Raw genomic sequence first — 17,479 nt, forward strand, 5'->3', positions numbered from 1 at the left:
AAACCCAATTTGGTATGAGTTGAAGCAACAGTTTTGCTGCTAGAGTGTTAAAGAAAGAAAGAAAGAAAGAAAGAAATAAAGAAAGAAAGAAATAAAGAAAGAAAGAAAGAAAGAAAGAAAGAAAGAAAGAAAGAAAGAAAGAAAGAAACTAACTAACTAAACTAAACTAAACTAAACCAAAAACAGTACCCCACTGCCTCCCCTTCAGGGGCCGGGGTAATAACTTAATAACTAAGGGCATTAACCTCAACTTTGTTATGTGTAGTAATATACAGTCACAGAAAAAATTATTAGACCATCAAAACTCATCAAAAACAATGGTTATGCATTCAAGCACTGACTCCTGTGTGTATCATGTGACTAAAACAGACAGAAAAGAAAACATAGAAAGCCTAAAAGCACTGTTTCTGTCAGTACAGTGTCATAGCTATTGATATAAGAACTGAAGTGATTTCGGTTATTATCAAGAAAACATGGAAAATGGACAGATATCAGCTCTGAAATTAAACTCTTATGAGCTGTTTCTGTTGTTATCATTATACTTGTCCAAACAAATGTACCTTAAGTTGTACCAGGCATTACAATGAACAAGAAATTGAAGAAAACAAGGGTGGTCTAGTAATTTTTTCCGCGACTGTATCTGTTAACCATATATAGTGCCAGTCCAATTACTTGTATTGTGTGTGGTCCATAATTCTATCATGATTGTCCTATTTGACCCATTTAATGCTGCAGTGGATCATATCTGTTAAAGTCTCACCCTCCTCTGCTGATGGTTTGTTGCTTAGTGATGCAGTACTTCAGCCTTTTCCTATTAAATACTGAGACATGTACCTGTGGACTGACACAATATATATCACATTATTATCCCTATTTATAATAAAGTAAGAGATTACTGAGCTGCTAACAATTATTTTAGTGAAGCAGGTACATATCATCGTGTACATATATTCACAAAATTGTGATATTTGCTTTTATTTTAAGGTGCCTATAGGGTCTAACTAGCACAACGCTGAGGGTAAACTCTGAAAATCAGCTTCTCAGAAACTAACTGAAGTGCTACATAATTGTGCCCCCCTCTCCCTTCATTTCGATCACAACTGTTTTTCTCAGATCTACAATTTAATCGCAACTAATTTAGTGTAGTTAAGCTCAGTTAGAGGAAATAACACTCCACACCTTCAGGGTAACAAGGCTGTTGACTGAAGCTCCTGAGGGTTCCCGTCTATACTCTGTAGACTATAGCACATAAACGCATATGCAAAAATGTGTAAAGAAAAAACTAAGAATCAAACATTTTCCTAGATTATTTTTTACTTCAAAAATAGAGCACAAGTCTAGAAATAACAGTACCTCCATTTTCTCTTTGCATTGAACTGCATAGACTATTGTAATAAAGTAGCATCTAAATACCATCACTTTCTGATAAATGAGAAGTTGTAAAAATATCAGATCTATAAAATATCTTGTTCCAGTACAAAGTGGTAAATGCTCAAGTGTCCTAACTTCTTGGGATGTATTGTAAAACTCAAAATTAAAACAAGAAAATCAATTATATATAAAGATAATGTAATAACTACTATTAGTTTTAACTCAATATAAATAATATCATATGATGCTTTGAATGATTTGTGGTTGTAACCGTACAGTTGAAATAGGGGGCATTGTACAGTGTCCCTGAAAACTCCAATAAACTGGTGTTTTTAATTAGCACAAGTTGAAACAGAAACAGCAAACAATGATATGAAATCATTAGGATTCAGTTGGTTGACAAATTCATGGAAAAGAGTCTTTGAGGTACTTTTACAAAAACTAATACACATGTAGCCTGAAAAGTCTTCTTTATTTGGGTCTGATTTCAGAAGGAAACAAATCAAGATTGTCACTTACTAGATTTCATTAGTAAACATCCTTAAATCTCAACTGGTTATTCATTGACAGAAGGAAAACAGTATTAATGCATGTATGTTTAATACAGAGACATTTCCCATAACTGCTTGTATAATTTACATGTTAAAGGACAAGTAATTCAATGTTTATTTTGCATAAAAAACTGAACTATCCAGTTGTATTAATTGTTCAGAGTATGACTTAGTATGCAGAGTTTTCTGAAGCATCAGTGACTAAAGAGAGAGGGCATGATTCATAATAACCTCTGAGAAGTACAGTATGTCTTCATCATTACATGGGTATTTCTATACATTGGAATGTCTATATGATATGCTACAAATTTTATTTTCAAATGCGTCACTGTCCTGTAGAAATGCAGTGAAAGGTAGAGGAGTGAGGCTGTAATTAGGCACAAATAATCCCCTTGAACATATTGTGGGGTATCTGAAAACAAAGCTCAGGAGCTCTAGAAAGAGGAATCCATATTCCCATAAGGCACAGCACATATTCTCACAAAATAATGCACAACGTACCTCTGACCCCCCAGTCTGCAGCCTCCTCATAAATGTCACCCTTGTCTTTCTCAAGCTTTGAATTCTAAGACAGTGCAAGTGGTTTTGATGGCTTATTAAAAAAAAAAAAGGGTTAGAAATCTACACCCTTACAGGTCATCCCTTTTACTTTTTCCCCTGGTGCTTTAGCCAACAGATCTGTCCATTAAACTACAGGCAGGTGGCGGCAGGGGTGTGCAAACAGGATTCAAGGAACAGGAAGGAACAAACCTCAGTGCAGATAAGAGTCAAGGCTCTGATGCTGTTAATAAAAATTGAAGGAAGTAGAGAGATATATATATTTTTTACATTTTTACCGAATACATAAAAACAAGGGTCCACCTTTCCATTTGTCCAGTTAGTGGCGCTGTACGGTAGATTCTAGAAAGAGAACCATCGCTGTTGTGTAGGTTCTGTTGGTAGGTGGAAAACACATCTTTGATGAACTTTAAACTGAACTCAGTGAATTTAGTTCACTCCAGAGAATCTGATTCCAGTTCTGTCGTCTAGTGCTCTGTAGCTGATCTGCTTTGTTCACTCGGAGCAGCAGTGTCAGGATTCACAGTGTTTATTGTGGACCGTCTGAGGAAGACTGAGCGCACTTAAAGAAGCCCTCTGAGTGGGAGAGGTCACAGGGCGTCTGTGCGGGCGTGGCAGCTGTCACAAACTCGGACTGGGTGGTCCCAGCCTCGGGAGGGTACAGGCTTCATATGTGTAGAGCAGGGACCGCACACACCCTGTCCACAGGCCCTGCAGTGGTGCTTGGACATCACCGGGGTGAACGCTTTGGAGCACTCGTGGCACTGGGTGATGTCCTGATCCGGGATCCAGTAGTCTGGTCGAGCCACATCCTTCACAAAACCTTGAGTTGTGGACAGAGAAATAAATATTTTAATACTTTTTTTTTAAGTTGTATTGCAAGTTTTCTGTATGTTTATAATTAAATAATAAAATCAACATGCTCAACCCAGGGTTAGGCCTATCATAATTATCATATTAACGTTATATTGAAATAATTTGGAAAAAGTTGATACATAATTTTGACAGCCGTCTCCATGTGCGTTTATAAAAAAGGTATGTGACAGAAATGATTCTTAGTTATAATTTCCACTGTGTTTACTACAATGTAACTGGTAATTCAAAACCAATGTTTTGTTCATGTACTGATACCACAACTGTATGGAAACCCTGAAGTAGTTTGTGTTTTTACTGGGCCTGTTTTCTTAAGAAAAACTTAGCTCAACAAACCAGATCCACCCAGCAATGCATTACTGTCCTCTGCAAGGGACAAAAAGTATTTGAAAAAAAACTGTTGATTCATGTTGTTTCCAATCAAGGCAATTATTTAATGTAAAAAAGCCAAAACCTCTACTTACTGGGTCTCAGGAGGATATCATATCTTGTGTTGGTACAGCATGACACAATAAGTTACATAAGTTTCTAGATGTTACATCTACTCACTGGTAGAAGCAGTTGCTTTGTGGTACATTACTATAAAACTATAAAAACATTTTAAGACAGAATTGTGTAAGACATTTTAAACCCTAAAATTCAGGAGAAAAAGTCCCTGCAAAAAAAAAACCAACAAAAAAAAACATTTGGACCCTCAGCAAAGCTCCAATTCACTACAGATTATAGCATAAGTCATATGACTGTGCTGTAAAATGAGCAATTGAGTAATCTTCAATTAAAAAAAATAGCAAAGTATCTTCAACAAACATCTGATTGTTCAGATGACACATGATCCACAGATAAATAAGTGCAACCATTTGCAGAACAAGTGATATATGAGTCAGGAAAATGCAGCTGTACTCACAGAGTGGGTAATCCACGGCTGTGGTGACCATGTCCAGTGTAGACTGGGCCACCTCTGTCACCCTGCGAGCTATCAGACCCCGAGGCTCCACCTTACACACTACAAAGAGAAGAGCAGGGGTGTGTTTATGAGGGCAAAGCAGAGTACAAAATGAAAAGATAAAATAAAATAAAAAAAACTACAGACAAAATGATATCCTTCAATATAAAAGCACCATGACTTTTCATGATACTCAGACTTCACTGATTGGCTGCCTCACCCTGACTATTGGAGTCAGATGGGCCTCCCTGGCGGTAACAGGCCTTACACACCCGGACAGGACTGCTGCCCCACCCCCTCTCTGGCACAGGCATCCTGTGGCTGGAGCATGGATGACAGAAACCCTCGCCACAAGAACGACAGTGGTGCTTCCTCTCTGCCTCCTCAAACACCTTCTGGCACCCATGGCAGGCCTGAGGAGATCAATAATTACACAATTTCACTGTTTATTCTAAATAGCACTTTCTCTTCAATTTTTCCTGAAGTTCTGGTATCTTTAACTTTGCTGCCGTGTTCGTTTTATTTCAGTTTTTCTGTTTATTCTTACAGTGATTTCAATGTTGGGTCTCCAGTACGGGGGTGCGACTTGGTCAGTGAGCCATGCAGCAACAGCTTTGGTGGGACCGGTGCTGTACTCGGACACTGACTGGATCACATAATTCATTCCATCCAAGACACGCTGAGCAGCGTTCTGGTGGTTGGTGAGAAATGTGTCCGTCTGAAAGAAAAGGATAGAAAAATGGTAATGATGCTACTGGTTTTACAGTCGAAAGGTACAAAGGACAGAGAGATGGGTGGAAAAATGTTAATAACTGTGACTAAAAATGTCCTTAAAAGCTAACTGGCCAACTGGTATCAAATATCTATGATTTAATCTGCAAATACATCAATGACAGTGCTGCTGCAAAATAGTAAATGTTGCAAGTTAAAAATATGGACTTGTTATTTGCTGCTTTGGGTTCACTCTAAAAAAAGCTGAATCAAAATAACAAAGGATATTTTTATTCTTTAAGGTAACGTAGAATGTTTTTTTTTTTTTTTTAATATCTATAGCATATGTTTGCTATGAATTTGGTCAACCTGCTATCCAAATGGTGAAAGGTTCACATGTGAGATGAGTGCAATAAGAGATTTCTGCTGTGTTTCTCCATCTAGTTTTGAGAATGTTCTTAATGGTAATGATGAATTGGTGATCTTTTGCAAAGTATGCTTATCTTAACACTGGAGCACTAGGTAGAAGAGAACAACCTCATTTTTCATCCAGGATTTCTGACACACACATGCTATAGCCTTTGTAGTCACCAGATCTCAACCCAATCAAACACATATGGCACATTTTGGCCTGATTTATGAAGATTTATGTGGGTTTTTGCTTTAATTTGCCATTTGTCTGCACATACGAGTGGGCTGTGAAATTTTTGGTTACAGTTTAAGATTTTGATTCAATTTAGAAGTAGAATCTTAAGATTTTTTACAATCCAGGTATTCTTAGGTGGCATGCAAAGCATTTAAGATGTCTGAGAAAGTATAAGGTAGGAGGTACTCACCCCCTCCCAGACATGCTTCACTTCAGATCGCACCACACTGCTCTCAGGGTCCTGGTTTCCCACCCAGTACTGTCTGCTGCGGTAGATTACACCACAGCTAGCACACTCCAACACATAACTGAGAGGGAGGTAGGAGATGTGACGGTTGGTTGAATGTTAAGCATGAGCTGTATGGATGTGCATGTGTGTTTACCTACCCTGACCAGGCGTACTTGGCTAAACCAAACCATGGGTTGTCACTGGAAGCTGATGTCTTGGGTACAACAATTACCTCTTTCCCTCCTTCATAGCATCGCTACAGATACAGTAAACCACAATAATACAACAATAGAGAACACACTTATTAGAAAACACTTATTGTTGTGTAAGAAAGCACAAATAAAAGATGTAAAGTCACAAACTTAGACCCCAGTCTTACCTTACAGATAAGGACCTTGTTGTTGAACTGGTGGGCGTACTGGCACAGCCCATCTGCCATGTGGGGGAGCCTGTCTCGCAAATGGTTCATTCCATTTTTACAGCGAATACTACAGATAGAGCAGAAAACCATCTGCATCAGACAACCATGACGGATTTCGGAGCCTCTACAGGTCTCTAAGCTATTCAGTGCAGTCAGTGCACTGAACCAGGACTGAAACGTTTCCAACTGTTATTTCATCCAGACTTTCCCCTACATTTGTTTCTTAAAGAGTGCAACATGCTTTCCCTTTCCTCCTTACACAATGTTGAAAACACATTACGCTTTGTATGTCACTTGGGAGACATTATAACATATACGAGAAAAACAACCGATTTCTGCTTTAAAAAAGAACAATCTCCACTTATATCAGGAGGTCTATTCATGGGCCTAGTCGTATTTGCATCTGCAAATGAAGGCCTACACATACATATTAATATGTATTAAGAGATTCAGAAAAACAAGGAAGTGTTGTGCCGAATTCTACTACCTGTCGAAAACTGCATTGTGCAGCAGGTGCCGAAAACAGCTCCCCCTTCCTAAGTCAGCCATGAAGAGGACACTGTGTACCAAATTCACAGTCACACCAGAATAGCTCCAAATGTGAGCTGCTAAAGTCATTGCACTCCTTTGGCTTTGCAAGATAATTCTGATGGGGGATACAGTTTTCGGGAGTATCTGGTACCAAATTCAGCTCCCTGCCGAAAACTGCATCCCCAGCCACGGGTGATTTCGTTTTCGGCAGTATTTGTTTTTATTGTTATATATTTTATGTGTTGTGTATTTAAGATTTAACTTTTGAAAGTTTTATATACCTTACAGTCTGCACATTCCTTAATATTAAACAGATAAAAAGCATAACTGCAATATCTTATAATATTATTAATTACTTAATTGCTACACAGCTATGATGGTGTTAAGAGGTTGAATAATTCACAATTAAGTTCATACCCGACAATCAGAAAGGAGAAACATAATGTGGCCACACTTGAAAACCCTCAGCCTTCAGTCCACACCAGGGTTTCTCAATCTTTTTTGAACCAAGCCCCACTAATGGCATCATCAGCCTGCTGGTTGCCCCCCATGCCTGAAAAATTTTTCTTTGGACAGGGGCGGGCGGGCAGGTGGGGGCATACTTCTATAGGTAACACGACGGACCTGTATGTGGAGGATGTGGTAGGTTATATAACTCTGTAGATAAAGCAGTGAGAAGTGAAAGTGAGCTCCCGTCAACTTATCATTGAGTACCTGCTGCCCCCTGAAAACAAATTTGTGATGGGGGGGGGGCACGGACGATATGCCGGAGTAGAATTCGGCACAACAGGAAGAGCCTCTAACCTCAAACAAAAAAATCAAGTCTTACAGAACATACGTACACTTACAAAATTACTATTTCTAAACAATGTCCAGCACATAACAGAAATAAAGGGATCTACAAGAAAGTCACTGCCCTCTGGTAACTCCAGAAATCTGCTTTTTGTCAAGCTATTTCCATAAAAAAAGTGGAAACGAAGGTCACACGACCAATGTGAAAGATGGAAAATCCATTTAGGCCACAATACCTTCACAATCTATGTATCATGCAGACTAATTAACAACCACATTCTTTGGAAAACGCAGCTGTGGTTGGTTATGACAGGGGTTTGTACATATTAATCTCCTACAATAACTGAGGGGTTCAACTGAATTCTTTAGAATAATCTATTTTAACATTATAAAATTTGTAAGCAAAGAAAAGAGTGTATGCTCGAAGATGTCAATGATGACTTACTTGCAGCTGAGACAAACTGCAGTGCAGGTGAAATACTCATCAGGGAAGAATGAGTACAGGGTCATCTTTTCATCAGACAATTCTCCACAGAAACGCTCACTCAAGGCCTAGAGAAATGAAGACAGAAACAAGATGCGAACACAAAAGACGGTGAGAGTAACATCAGCAATGCACAAGGTTTCTCTATCTTTTGGTTTCCTTCTGGGTTTATATTAGATGAAAACTCCACCACTTACTTCCAGAGCATGAAAAACTATTCCAGGATGCCGAGGGGAACGTGTGTGAGTGTTCCTCACATGCTGCGTCACAGCCTCCATCAGCACCTTGTAGTTAGTGGGGGGTGTGATGGTCTGGGTGCCGACATACTGTACCGAACTAAAGGCCTCAGTCCCCAGGTTCAGGTCATGAAAACGTCTCTGGAGCAAAGTATCAGCATGGCCAGCCACCTTGGAGTCTAAAACAGAGAGCCTGTCAAACAGAGACCATTATGTTTCAGTTTAGTGTATTCCCCTCTCCTTACCGTGACCCAGTAACTGTGTGTGTGTCGTCTCCTGGAACACGATGACAGCTGGCCCCAGACAGGAGAGAGGCACGTCTAGACCACAGCGGCTGGAAAGGGCCCTCAGCTCCGGTGTGAAGTGCTTGAGGTAGGCCCCTGAGGCACTGCTCAGGAAGTGGAACATGTCATTGTGGAGGCGCTCTGCCCGAGTACGATACACCACAATATCAGATACAGCCAGCACCTGAAAGAGAGAAGAGCGGCATGTGGCGCTAAAAGAGGAGGACACGTATAGAAATCACACACTGATGCCCACAGGATTGTCAGGATTATTACATATTTTCCTGACTGCGATTACTTCAGCTATTAGGAATCATTTCGCATTACTGTTGTGTTTTTAATGCACTGCTTGAATATAATTTTCCACTGTTTTCAGATTGCACATTGTTTATGTGAATTATTGATACATGCCATTATCATTATTTCTTGTGTCTTTCAGAAATGATCTTTGCATTGACTATTTGAATTATTATTCTTGTCAGATCTGCTCTGTACAGTGTTTGTTTACAAAGCCTAAAAAGGAACCAAAAATGTATGAATTATTATCAAACTGATAACCTATAATTGTGGCATACAATGAACAGAAAAAGATAAATCTTTAATTGTGAAAATGTAAATGGCAATCAATAGGCACCTAAAATATCATGATTATAACAGCCCTAGATGTGAAAGTATACGGCTGGCTTACAGATTGCAGTACAAGCATATGAGGAGGCAAAAATGTAACACTTATTTATAGCAAATAAGCTTGAAATGACACCAAACTCATGACTTGGGGCATTCTAGGATAACTCCCAAACTTCTAACCTGCTTTATGAAAGTGACACAAAGAGCTTTGGAGAAAAGTTTCTGAGAATAAAAGAGGAAATGTGACTACCTAGGAATCAATATACAGGTATGAGACAAATGTTCCGTTTTGAGTGATATTAAACACTGAAAAGTGTTTTTTGAGCTGTGAACAGCTCAACCTGATGTAACTGTGATTAAAACACATACATTCTGGTGATAAAACACCTACAAATCTGTAAAAATGTGAACATATGTATTACTTGTTTTAAAATAATTTTGAGCCTTTCTACATTGATACTGATGTACAGTCAAATGTTTTAGTTTGTTCTATGTTATGAAATTTATATATAGAAAAAAATCATTATCGTTCTGTATATGTGACCCTCCCACGGTTTCTGCTACATGTAATTGATCGTGGCGCACCGCCACGCCGAAATAAAAGCCGCCATGCCTTCAGAATTATCATCTTTTTTTCAGATGTTACAGATGTAAATTATATTGTATGAATGGATCCATATAAACATAAAGTCTACATTTGCACACATTTACGGACCATAATAAGAGTGTGAAATTGTACTCATGAAATGTGACACTGCTCTGCACATAACTTAACTTTGAAAAACAAACACTGGAGTCTCAACTTCTTGTCCGGCTCTACTGCAGCTCACTTGAAAGTGGCGACAAAGAGGAGACAGAGCGGAGTAAAGGGAGAGAGAAATGTATCTAAGCAAAAATAAGTTTAACGAATATTTTGCTCAAGCCTGTGAAAATATCCCTAATGTCAAAGTCAATGTTAGTGACAGTAACATTTAATGTTAATGACAGAAAGTTTCACCTTCACGTGTTGTTTCAGACGACATCACAGTTACGTTTCGAAAAACAGGACGATGTCAGGTAGTTTTCTGTAATGCATGCATAATGTTGCATTTTCAGATGAGTAAGCCAATATTAAAATATTTTCAAAGGAAGAGGAAGGAACCCGAAGGAGAGAGTCAGGTGACATAAGATAATGGAGAGGTTCAATATTCTTTTTTTATCGTGACTTCATGTCCTCAAGTCCAGCGGAATTGAAGTGATATTGATGAGTACCATGGCAAGTGTAATATTTAAATGTTCCCAACGTTAACTGCGCGATGTTAGTGATGGAAAAGAACAGAACACTTGTTGCCTGTTTATTAAACAGTCAGAAGTAGGAGGAGGAGAACAGGAGAAGAGAGGGCAAAGAAAAAACACTAAGCACAGGGAATCCGGCTGGGACCCAAGCCATTAGATAAGGCAACATTATGTTTGTCTTAAATAAATTATTTATAAAAGTTTTAAGTGATGATAATGGGGTTTTTTAAGGGGGGGGGGGGGGCTGTCCGCTGTCCTTAAGTTGGAGTCTTAAGTTGTTAATTTTGCCAACGGGGAACTGAGCTTATTATATCAGTTTAGAGCCACCAGGTTAGTTAACCCCAACAGAGCTGAACACAATTTAAAGCTGCCTCAACTGACTATGTTATTTGTCAGTTTGGATCTGAACAAATGAATCAAAACACCAAAGTCACATAATAATATCAGGGGGTGATGGAGGGGGCTGTAGGATAACAGTTATTGTTGGGGTGAGTCTGGCTGATCTGAAGAGCAATTCAGGCCTTCAGGTCCCAGTGGGAAAGGGCAGTATGATGGCAAAGCAAAGCAGAGAAAATATTCCAAATATAGTATACACTTAAAAGTGATACTGATATTTTTTGGGAGGAGTTTTTTTAGGAGGTATAGCAGTACAAAAACCTGAACTTATCCTTTCAGAGCTTCATTTTATTTTGAATGGGTCTCTGTCCTGGTGTCCCTGAACTCCTCGTCACACATCTACACCTGGACATTCAGCACCTAATGACCCCCCTTCTCAGCCTTGTTCTGACTTCATAGCACTTCTCAGAATCATGTGGGGTAACACTGCTGCTTGAAGAAGACTGTATAGAATGGAATGCTGCCTACCATTAAGACAATGTTCTAAAAAGATAATTAAATTACCTACTTGGACTTTTACAGTGCACAGACTCCTCTTTTGTTACCACTTGAACATAAAACAGCTCATAAACACTGAAATTCACTCTGGAGTTTCATTAATTCATGCACTGCTGATGACAAATCCCACTAGTCACGGGCATAATCTAGCACAGTACTATTTCTCACCACTAAAAGAAGTCAACTGAATGCAATTAAATGTAGGTTATGTGATCTGTAGCATGCTATTTTGTTCACAAAATAAACGATCAATTATTTAACACAAAGCCAACAACCCACTACTGAAATTACCTTCAAGAGAAGCCGCATTCTTTGGTTTTGATTGGCTGCAGCTCCCAACAGGCCTTCGGTATCCAAGGCGACCAGACTGAGAGTGGGGTCATATGCAGCCCACACTCCCACGGTGCAGGAGCTTGGAGACTTGGAGGTGTAAAAGACAGTCTTACCGCTGAACAAGATGTGATTGAGGGTGTGAGACTTGCCATCGCCTGTGTTGCCAAAGATGGAGAGAACTTTGACCCCTGCCACTTCCCCACAGCCTAGTTTGTCCACAAACTCTGACTCATCACGGACCTTGAGGAAGAAGTCAAGGAAAGGGGCCATGGGGACAGCAAGGAGGAGACCAGTTATACACAAACAGCACCAGCTCAACTACAACCACATTTGCATAGTCACTCAAATAGTGAAACAACCTTTTGCCATTTTTGTAATCTACTGAAACTACTAATGTAGGAACATAAAAAAAGGAATAAAAATTAATTGATATGTTGCCATTGCTACCCCACTGTTATTTAACCTTCTTCAACTGATGAGCATTGTAAGCAAAAAGAAGCTGACAGCTTTTTTTGGTTTGTTTTATGTATTACCTGTAAGCCTGTAACGGTACACATATCGAACCAAACCGTTTCGGTACGCACCTGTTCGGTTCGGTACACAGCTGTACTGAAATGGCACAGTATGTTGAGAAAAAGAAAAAGGAACGAAAGACGTCATTCAAAGTGGAACTTTAAATCTGCGCAAGTTCCACACGGACATATTGCAGGAGCGCACATTGACCCAAAATACAAAATAGCAGCTGTTATTAAAAAAACAACAAATATGATGTCAACCTGGAAGGAAGAGACTGAAGACCCTCTGCCATGATTACAGTCCTGTTTGGGATCACTTCAGGTTCGGGTCAAAGAAAACAACGGGGAAAGAGACCTTGATAAGACGAACGTTGTTTGCTGCCTATGCACAGTAGTTCTCAAACACTTACACTAGCTCTGTCTGTCTGTCTGTCTGTCTGTCTCTCACACACACACGCTGTATATGTATAATGGAGGAATAGAACCTGGGAGTTGGACGTTGAAAGTATGTAAAGTTTCATTTTTGTTTCACGCCAGTGTTAGTTACATTAGTTATGGACTGCACCCCCACGTATATATATATAACTGTGCCCCCCCCCCAATGTTGCACTTCATGTGGATTTTTTTTTTTAATTTTTATGCTGAATGTGAACTGACAGAACTGTGATTTGATTTTTGTTGTTTGTTCAAAACTACCTTTCAGGGAAAAGTGCAATACTAATGTTTAAAATACGTTTAGCAATATTTTATTTATTATTTGATTTATAGCAGCAGAATTATATTACTCCTGTTTTTCTATATTCTATTGTCGCCAAAAATTGGGGAAAAATGTTCAAAAATTCATAATAAATGCATTAAAGACATTTTGAGGGGTATTCTTTCTTCCCGTACCGAACTGAAAAAAAACCCCAAAAAACAAACAGTGGCTTTCAAAACCAAAAACGTACTGAACCGAAAATTTTGTGTACCGTTACAGGCCTAATTACCTGTGAAGTGGGCACTTTTCTGTATTATATTTTGCTTTAATTTGGCATCATAACTTTATCAATTTGATCATCATTTTGTTCAACTTGCAGTGTATAGGAATTGGCAATGTAAAACTCTTCTCAAGGGATAAAACACCATTCTTCCAAAAGATATTTCTTCAACCTCTAAGTGTTTTGATGATGGTGTGTTGTGTACAATGTTGTCATCTAATCTCCCAAAGCCTTTCAGTTAGGTTGCCATCTAGTGACAGTCACAACCAGAGCAAATGATTCATACCATTTACATACTCAGAGTATTCACTGATCCCAAACACCCTAAAAAAGAACCGTTGTCATCCCAGAGGAGATCAATCCCATCATATTTTTCCTTTAATTCGTTTCTCTCTTGTGGTTTTCCCAACACTGTCTACAAAGCATGGCAAAGGCTTCTGCTTCCTTCTTAGGTGATTCAAGCTCACTGGCTTTAAACAATAGTCAGGACTGACAAAGACTAACAGCACCCACCCTATGCACCTACAATTACAGTCCTTTTCTTCTGGTTTCTACTACAAATATCCAGTGACTAAATCTAACTCTAGACTTGTCCCCACTTAGGATGTAAACAATTAATCAACTAACGATTTATTGTCGATAAGAATTTGCTCAGTTAAATTATTAATTGTTGGTTAACTGCCCTTGTCCACCTGTCCACACCTGTCCAAAGGCTGCCGGTTTGACCGTGCTGTGACGCCACAGCTGGGATAGCCGGTCATCGAACCTGACCACGGCGTTGATGAGTTAGAATGTCTTTATGGACATGGTGGACCCAAACACAGACCGGCCCGACTGTTTGTGGGAGCGGTGCACCCCCGAATAAATACACGCACAAATGCGGGGTCTGTATCGGAGCCTTTTCCCTGGAGGTTGGTCTAGTCCACGGTCAGTGAGACAGAAGTTGAAAACATCCTCCAGGCTCCTGATTCGGGCCACAGGTATGTAATGCATTTGCAAAGATTCAGGAGGTAGGGAAAAGATAAATGAGTGAAAAGTTTCACTTTCACTTCTGCGGGGGCATGGACTGCACCGCCCCATACCCCCATAGTATTGTAAGTAGGACGGAAAGTGACAAACGCATGCGCGCGGTTACCAACCAACAGGCACGCAACCCCCGGCCGTTCTGCGCGCGCGGCCGAGTAACTCCCCACCACCACCACCATGGTCACCACCGACGAAACGCACGCGCGTGCACCCACCCACCTACCGGCGAAACGCACCCCCCCATTACACACCGCCACATCAACAGATGAATTCCACAGGAAACACTGACTGTATCCAATGGTTCAATAAATCAATCATTAAGGAATATGATGCATTTTTCTTGACGTATATAAACAATATTTAGTTTTTATTCTTATATACCGTATTGAAAAAGAAATTCAGGTTCTCAGGAAAATGGCCGCTTATCAATAAATCGTTAATCGATCAATAAGGTCAACCAACTAATGATTAATGAATTAATCGATAATTTGCATCCCTAGTCCCTACTACTATAAGGATCAAAATACCTTCTTTTGTTTTTGTCTAAAACATGCAATTTTCTTCCCCCATCAATGCTCTGAAGTCCTCCAAACAATTAGGTAAACTGCTAAAACCCAGATAGCACTTAAATCCTCCAAAAACCGAGAGAAAATCCTGCCCTCCTTGTCCCCAGCTACTGCACTAATATTAGCTAGACATCCAACCGCATTATTTAAATTCTAACAGCATTTTAATGGTTTACTTCTACCTTTTCTGACTTCATCTCCATCTATATAATAATATTTGTCCTAATATTTTTTATTGACTTTTTAATGTCAGAGCATTACTGCTACTTCTCATTACTTATCCATCTGGGACAAATACAAGTCCTCTTTACTTCTTCACAAAGAAACAATTGGACGAGTAAGTTACAGTTCATATTAATACTATTTTAGTCAGCCATGATAAACGCTTTGGAAGATGCTTGACACTATCTGAGATATTTACCATCTCACATATCAGGCTGCTCTCCGTATGTCAGTCGTGTAAAGAGGCTAAATAGATAAGGACTAAAACCATTATTACCGCCTGCACTTTGGACTTGTGCAACAACAATACAATGAAACGGTGACTCCCTGTGGCTCAGCTGTGCTGTGTGACTCACCAGGGAATTTCCCAATGAGAAGCCTGTTTTCGGCTTTGCCTGCCTGTACATAATTAAATCTAATGTTTAATGTTACTGAGATATAAAGACTTGTTAGTCACAACATCCCTCTAGGCCAAACAGGGTGAGCGCTACAGGTATAGCTTTTATTTGTTACAGTCATTAGCACACAGTGGAGAGACACCACAAGCTATAAATCCTAACCGGACTTTATCTTTACATCCCCGTTGTCTTATGAGTCAGCAGTATTAGCGTCAGCAAGAAGAGAATCGTTTTAATGCTTCTTTAGACATCTATGTGTCTTCTTAGCCTAGCAAGTTAGCTAACGTAAGCTGTTAGCAGCCACTAGCTCCGTTTAGCTAACTTTACCTGCAGGTTTTCTTGTTCATCCACCAGTAGGAAGCTCCCAGAGCCTTCTGACGCTGGACGCTCCTCCGGCTTTACTGGACTGATCGATATACTCTCCATTTCTTTCATCAGTATATCGGACATCGCTGTTTAAGTACTTAAAGCATGTTTGAGACGACGAACAGTGAAGCGAAAGTTCAACATGACTTCTGTCTGTCAATCACAACAACAGCGCGTGGACACTGCTGACGCTGTGGGAGGAGTTAAGAAGTACGCAGCCGATGACGCAAGACGTTCAGTATTTTCTTTGTATTTATTTTCATACAGTCATATGATTTTTTTTTGTTTGCAAATGTTTGATAAATATAACAAAAAAAATGTAATCACATACATACAGATATTCATTTAAGTCACTAAATAAACTAAAAATAAATGTAAAAAAAAAAAAAAGAAAAAGGTATAAATAAAAAAATACAAAACAAACAAACAAATAAAATATAGCGGGGAGTAAATTGGAAAAAAAGAAACTTGTGAAACATTAAAATTGGAACTTGATCATGCCTTTTTTTTGCAGTTTTGTTTTTACATCAACTTACTTTTCTGACATAAAGCACTAGTCTAATATTACTGGTCAACAGTTTATTTCTTTATTTTAGAATTTATCTGCCTCAGAGATTAAATGTACTAAATCCTACATACCTGGATGGATTAGAAAACAAATGACAAAAGTGCTGGTTAGCTGATGTTTTCAATGTCCTATACGATAAAGTTTGATCACACACATGCATTTTTTGGTTTTTGTAAATTTATACAATATAATTCTAAATGTTCTATGAGAAAAAACCTCAAAGCGAAAGCAATGTAATGTGCAGACAGTGTTTTGAAGTAGATCTGGAAATTCTGAGACACCTATTCTCTCAGAATTTCTCATTTTTCCCACAGACTATATCTTGGAAAGTACAGCCAACTAGAATTTCTGACTTAATTTTTCTTTATTAACGACTCAAACTTTATGCTGGGGGCGTTTTACTTGGAGATCAGTGTATTCAGAATGAGCTTGGCTGGTACATTAGCACCATCCCGTGGCCAAATTTCAGCATTACACAATTACTCGTATTCAACAAACTTCAGAAATTGGCAGAAAAATAAGAATATATTTATGATATTGTACGCTCTCAAACAAGGAATTTCCCTTTGGTTTTTAGACATTTTCTGTCAATTTGAAAGTTATAGTGGGATATCTTGGCTAAACTATATTGAATATGCGTACTATATATTTGCTCCAATATAAAACGCACACATTTTATGCGTCTGAAATTGCAGCAAGTTCATAATCACAGCAGCAGTACAGACTGAATCAAAGTTTCCATTTAACTGCAGAGAGTATTTTATTGGAGCAGTGCTGCCATGTTAGAGCTGCTTGCTAATGTTCATTAAATATTTGTTAGCACAGATCTATAAATATCACATGTCACTGAATGGCTTCAGAGCGGCGCCACTGCTGCTATAGCATGTCATGGAGAAAGAAATTCCAGCATTGCGTCTCTACTGTCCTGGCTGAGCTTCATCCTTCCTTTCCTAGCCTATATAATTCCACCTTCCTTCCTTCTTCCCTCTTTCCTTCATTCACTATTGTCAAAATGAACCTGCAGGTTTCTTGGAAAGAGTTTGATCTCAGCCTAATGCGGGCTGTAGTCACTTGTAGCCTGT

General features: G+C 39.1%; 1 protein-coding gene across 1 annotated transcript; it reads right to left on the minus strand.

Annotated features, from left to right (window-relative positions):
• Positions 1 to 1,758: 1,758 nt before the first annotated feature.
• On the minus strand, positions 1,759 to 16,012 carry LOC115431730 (zinc finger FYVE domain-containing protein 1). The gene is made up of 12 exons (XM_030152360.1): positions 15,791 to 16,012; positions 11,718 to 11,999; positions 8,592 to 8,814; positions 8,308 to 8,525; positions 8,072 to 8,178; positions 6,262 to 6,370; positions 6,041 to 6,138; positions 5,844 to 5,961; positions 4,844 to 5,014; positions 4,517 to 4,709; positions 4,258 to 4,356; positions 1,759 to 3,303 (listed from the first exon to the last, which is right to left on the minus strand). The coding sequence occupies exons 1-12, from the start codon at positions 15,911 to 15,913 to the stop codon at positions 3,071 to 3,073; spliced, it is 1,974 nt and encodes a 657-aa protein (XP_030008220.1). The 5' UTR covers positions 15,914 to 16,012; the 3' UTR covers positions 1,759 to 3,070.
• Between the last annotated feature and the right edge of the window lie 1,467 nt (positions 16,013 to 17,479).

This window comes from Sphaeramia orbicularis, chromosome 13, assembly GCF_902148855.1.
Source record: "Sphaeramia orbicularis chromosome 13, fSphaOr1.1, whole genome shotgun sequence".
NCBI classification, from domain to species: Eukaryota; Metazoa; Chordata; class Actinopteri; order Kurtiformes; family Apogonidae; genus Sphaeramia; species Sphaeramia orbicularis.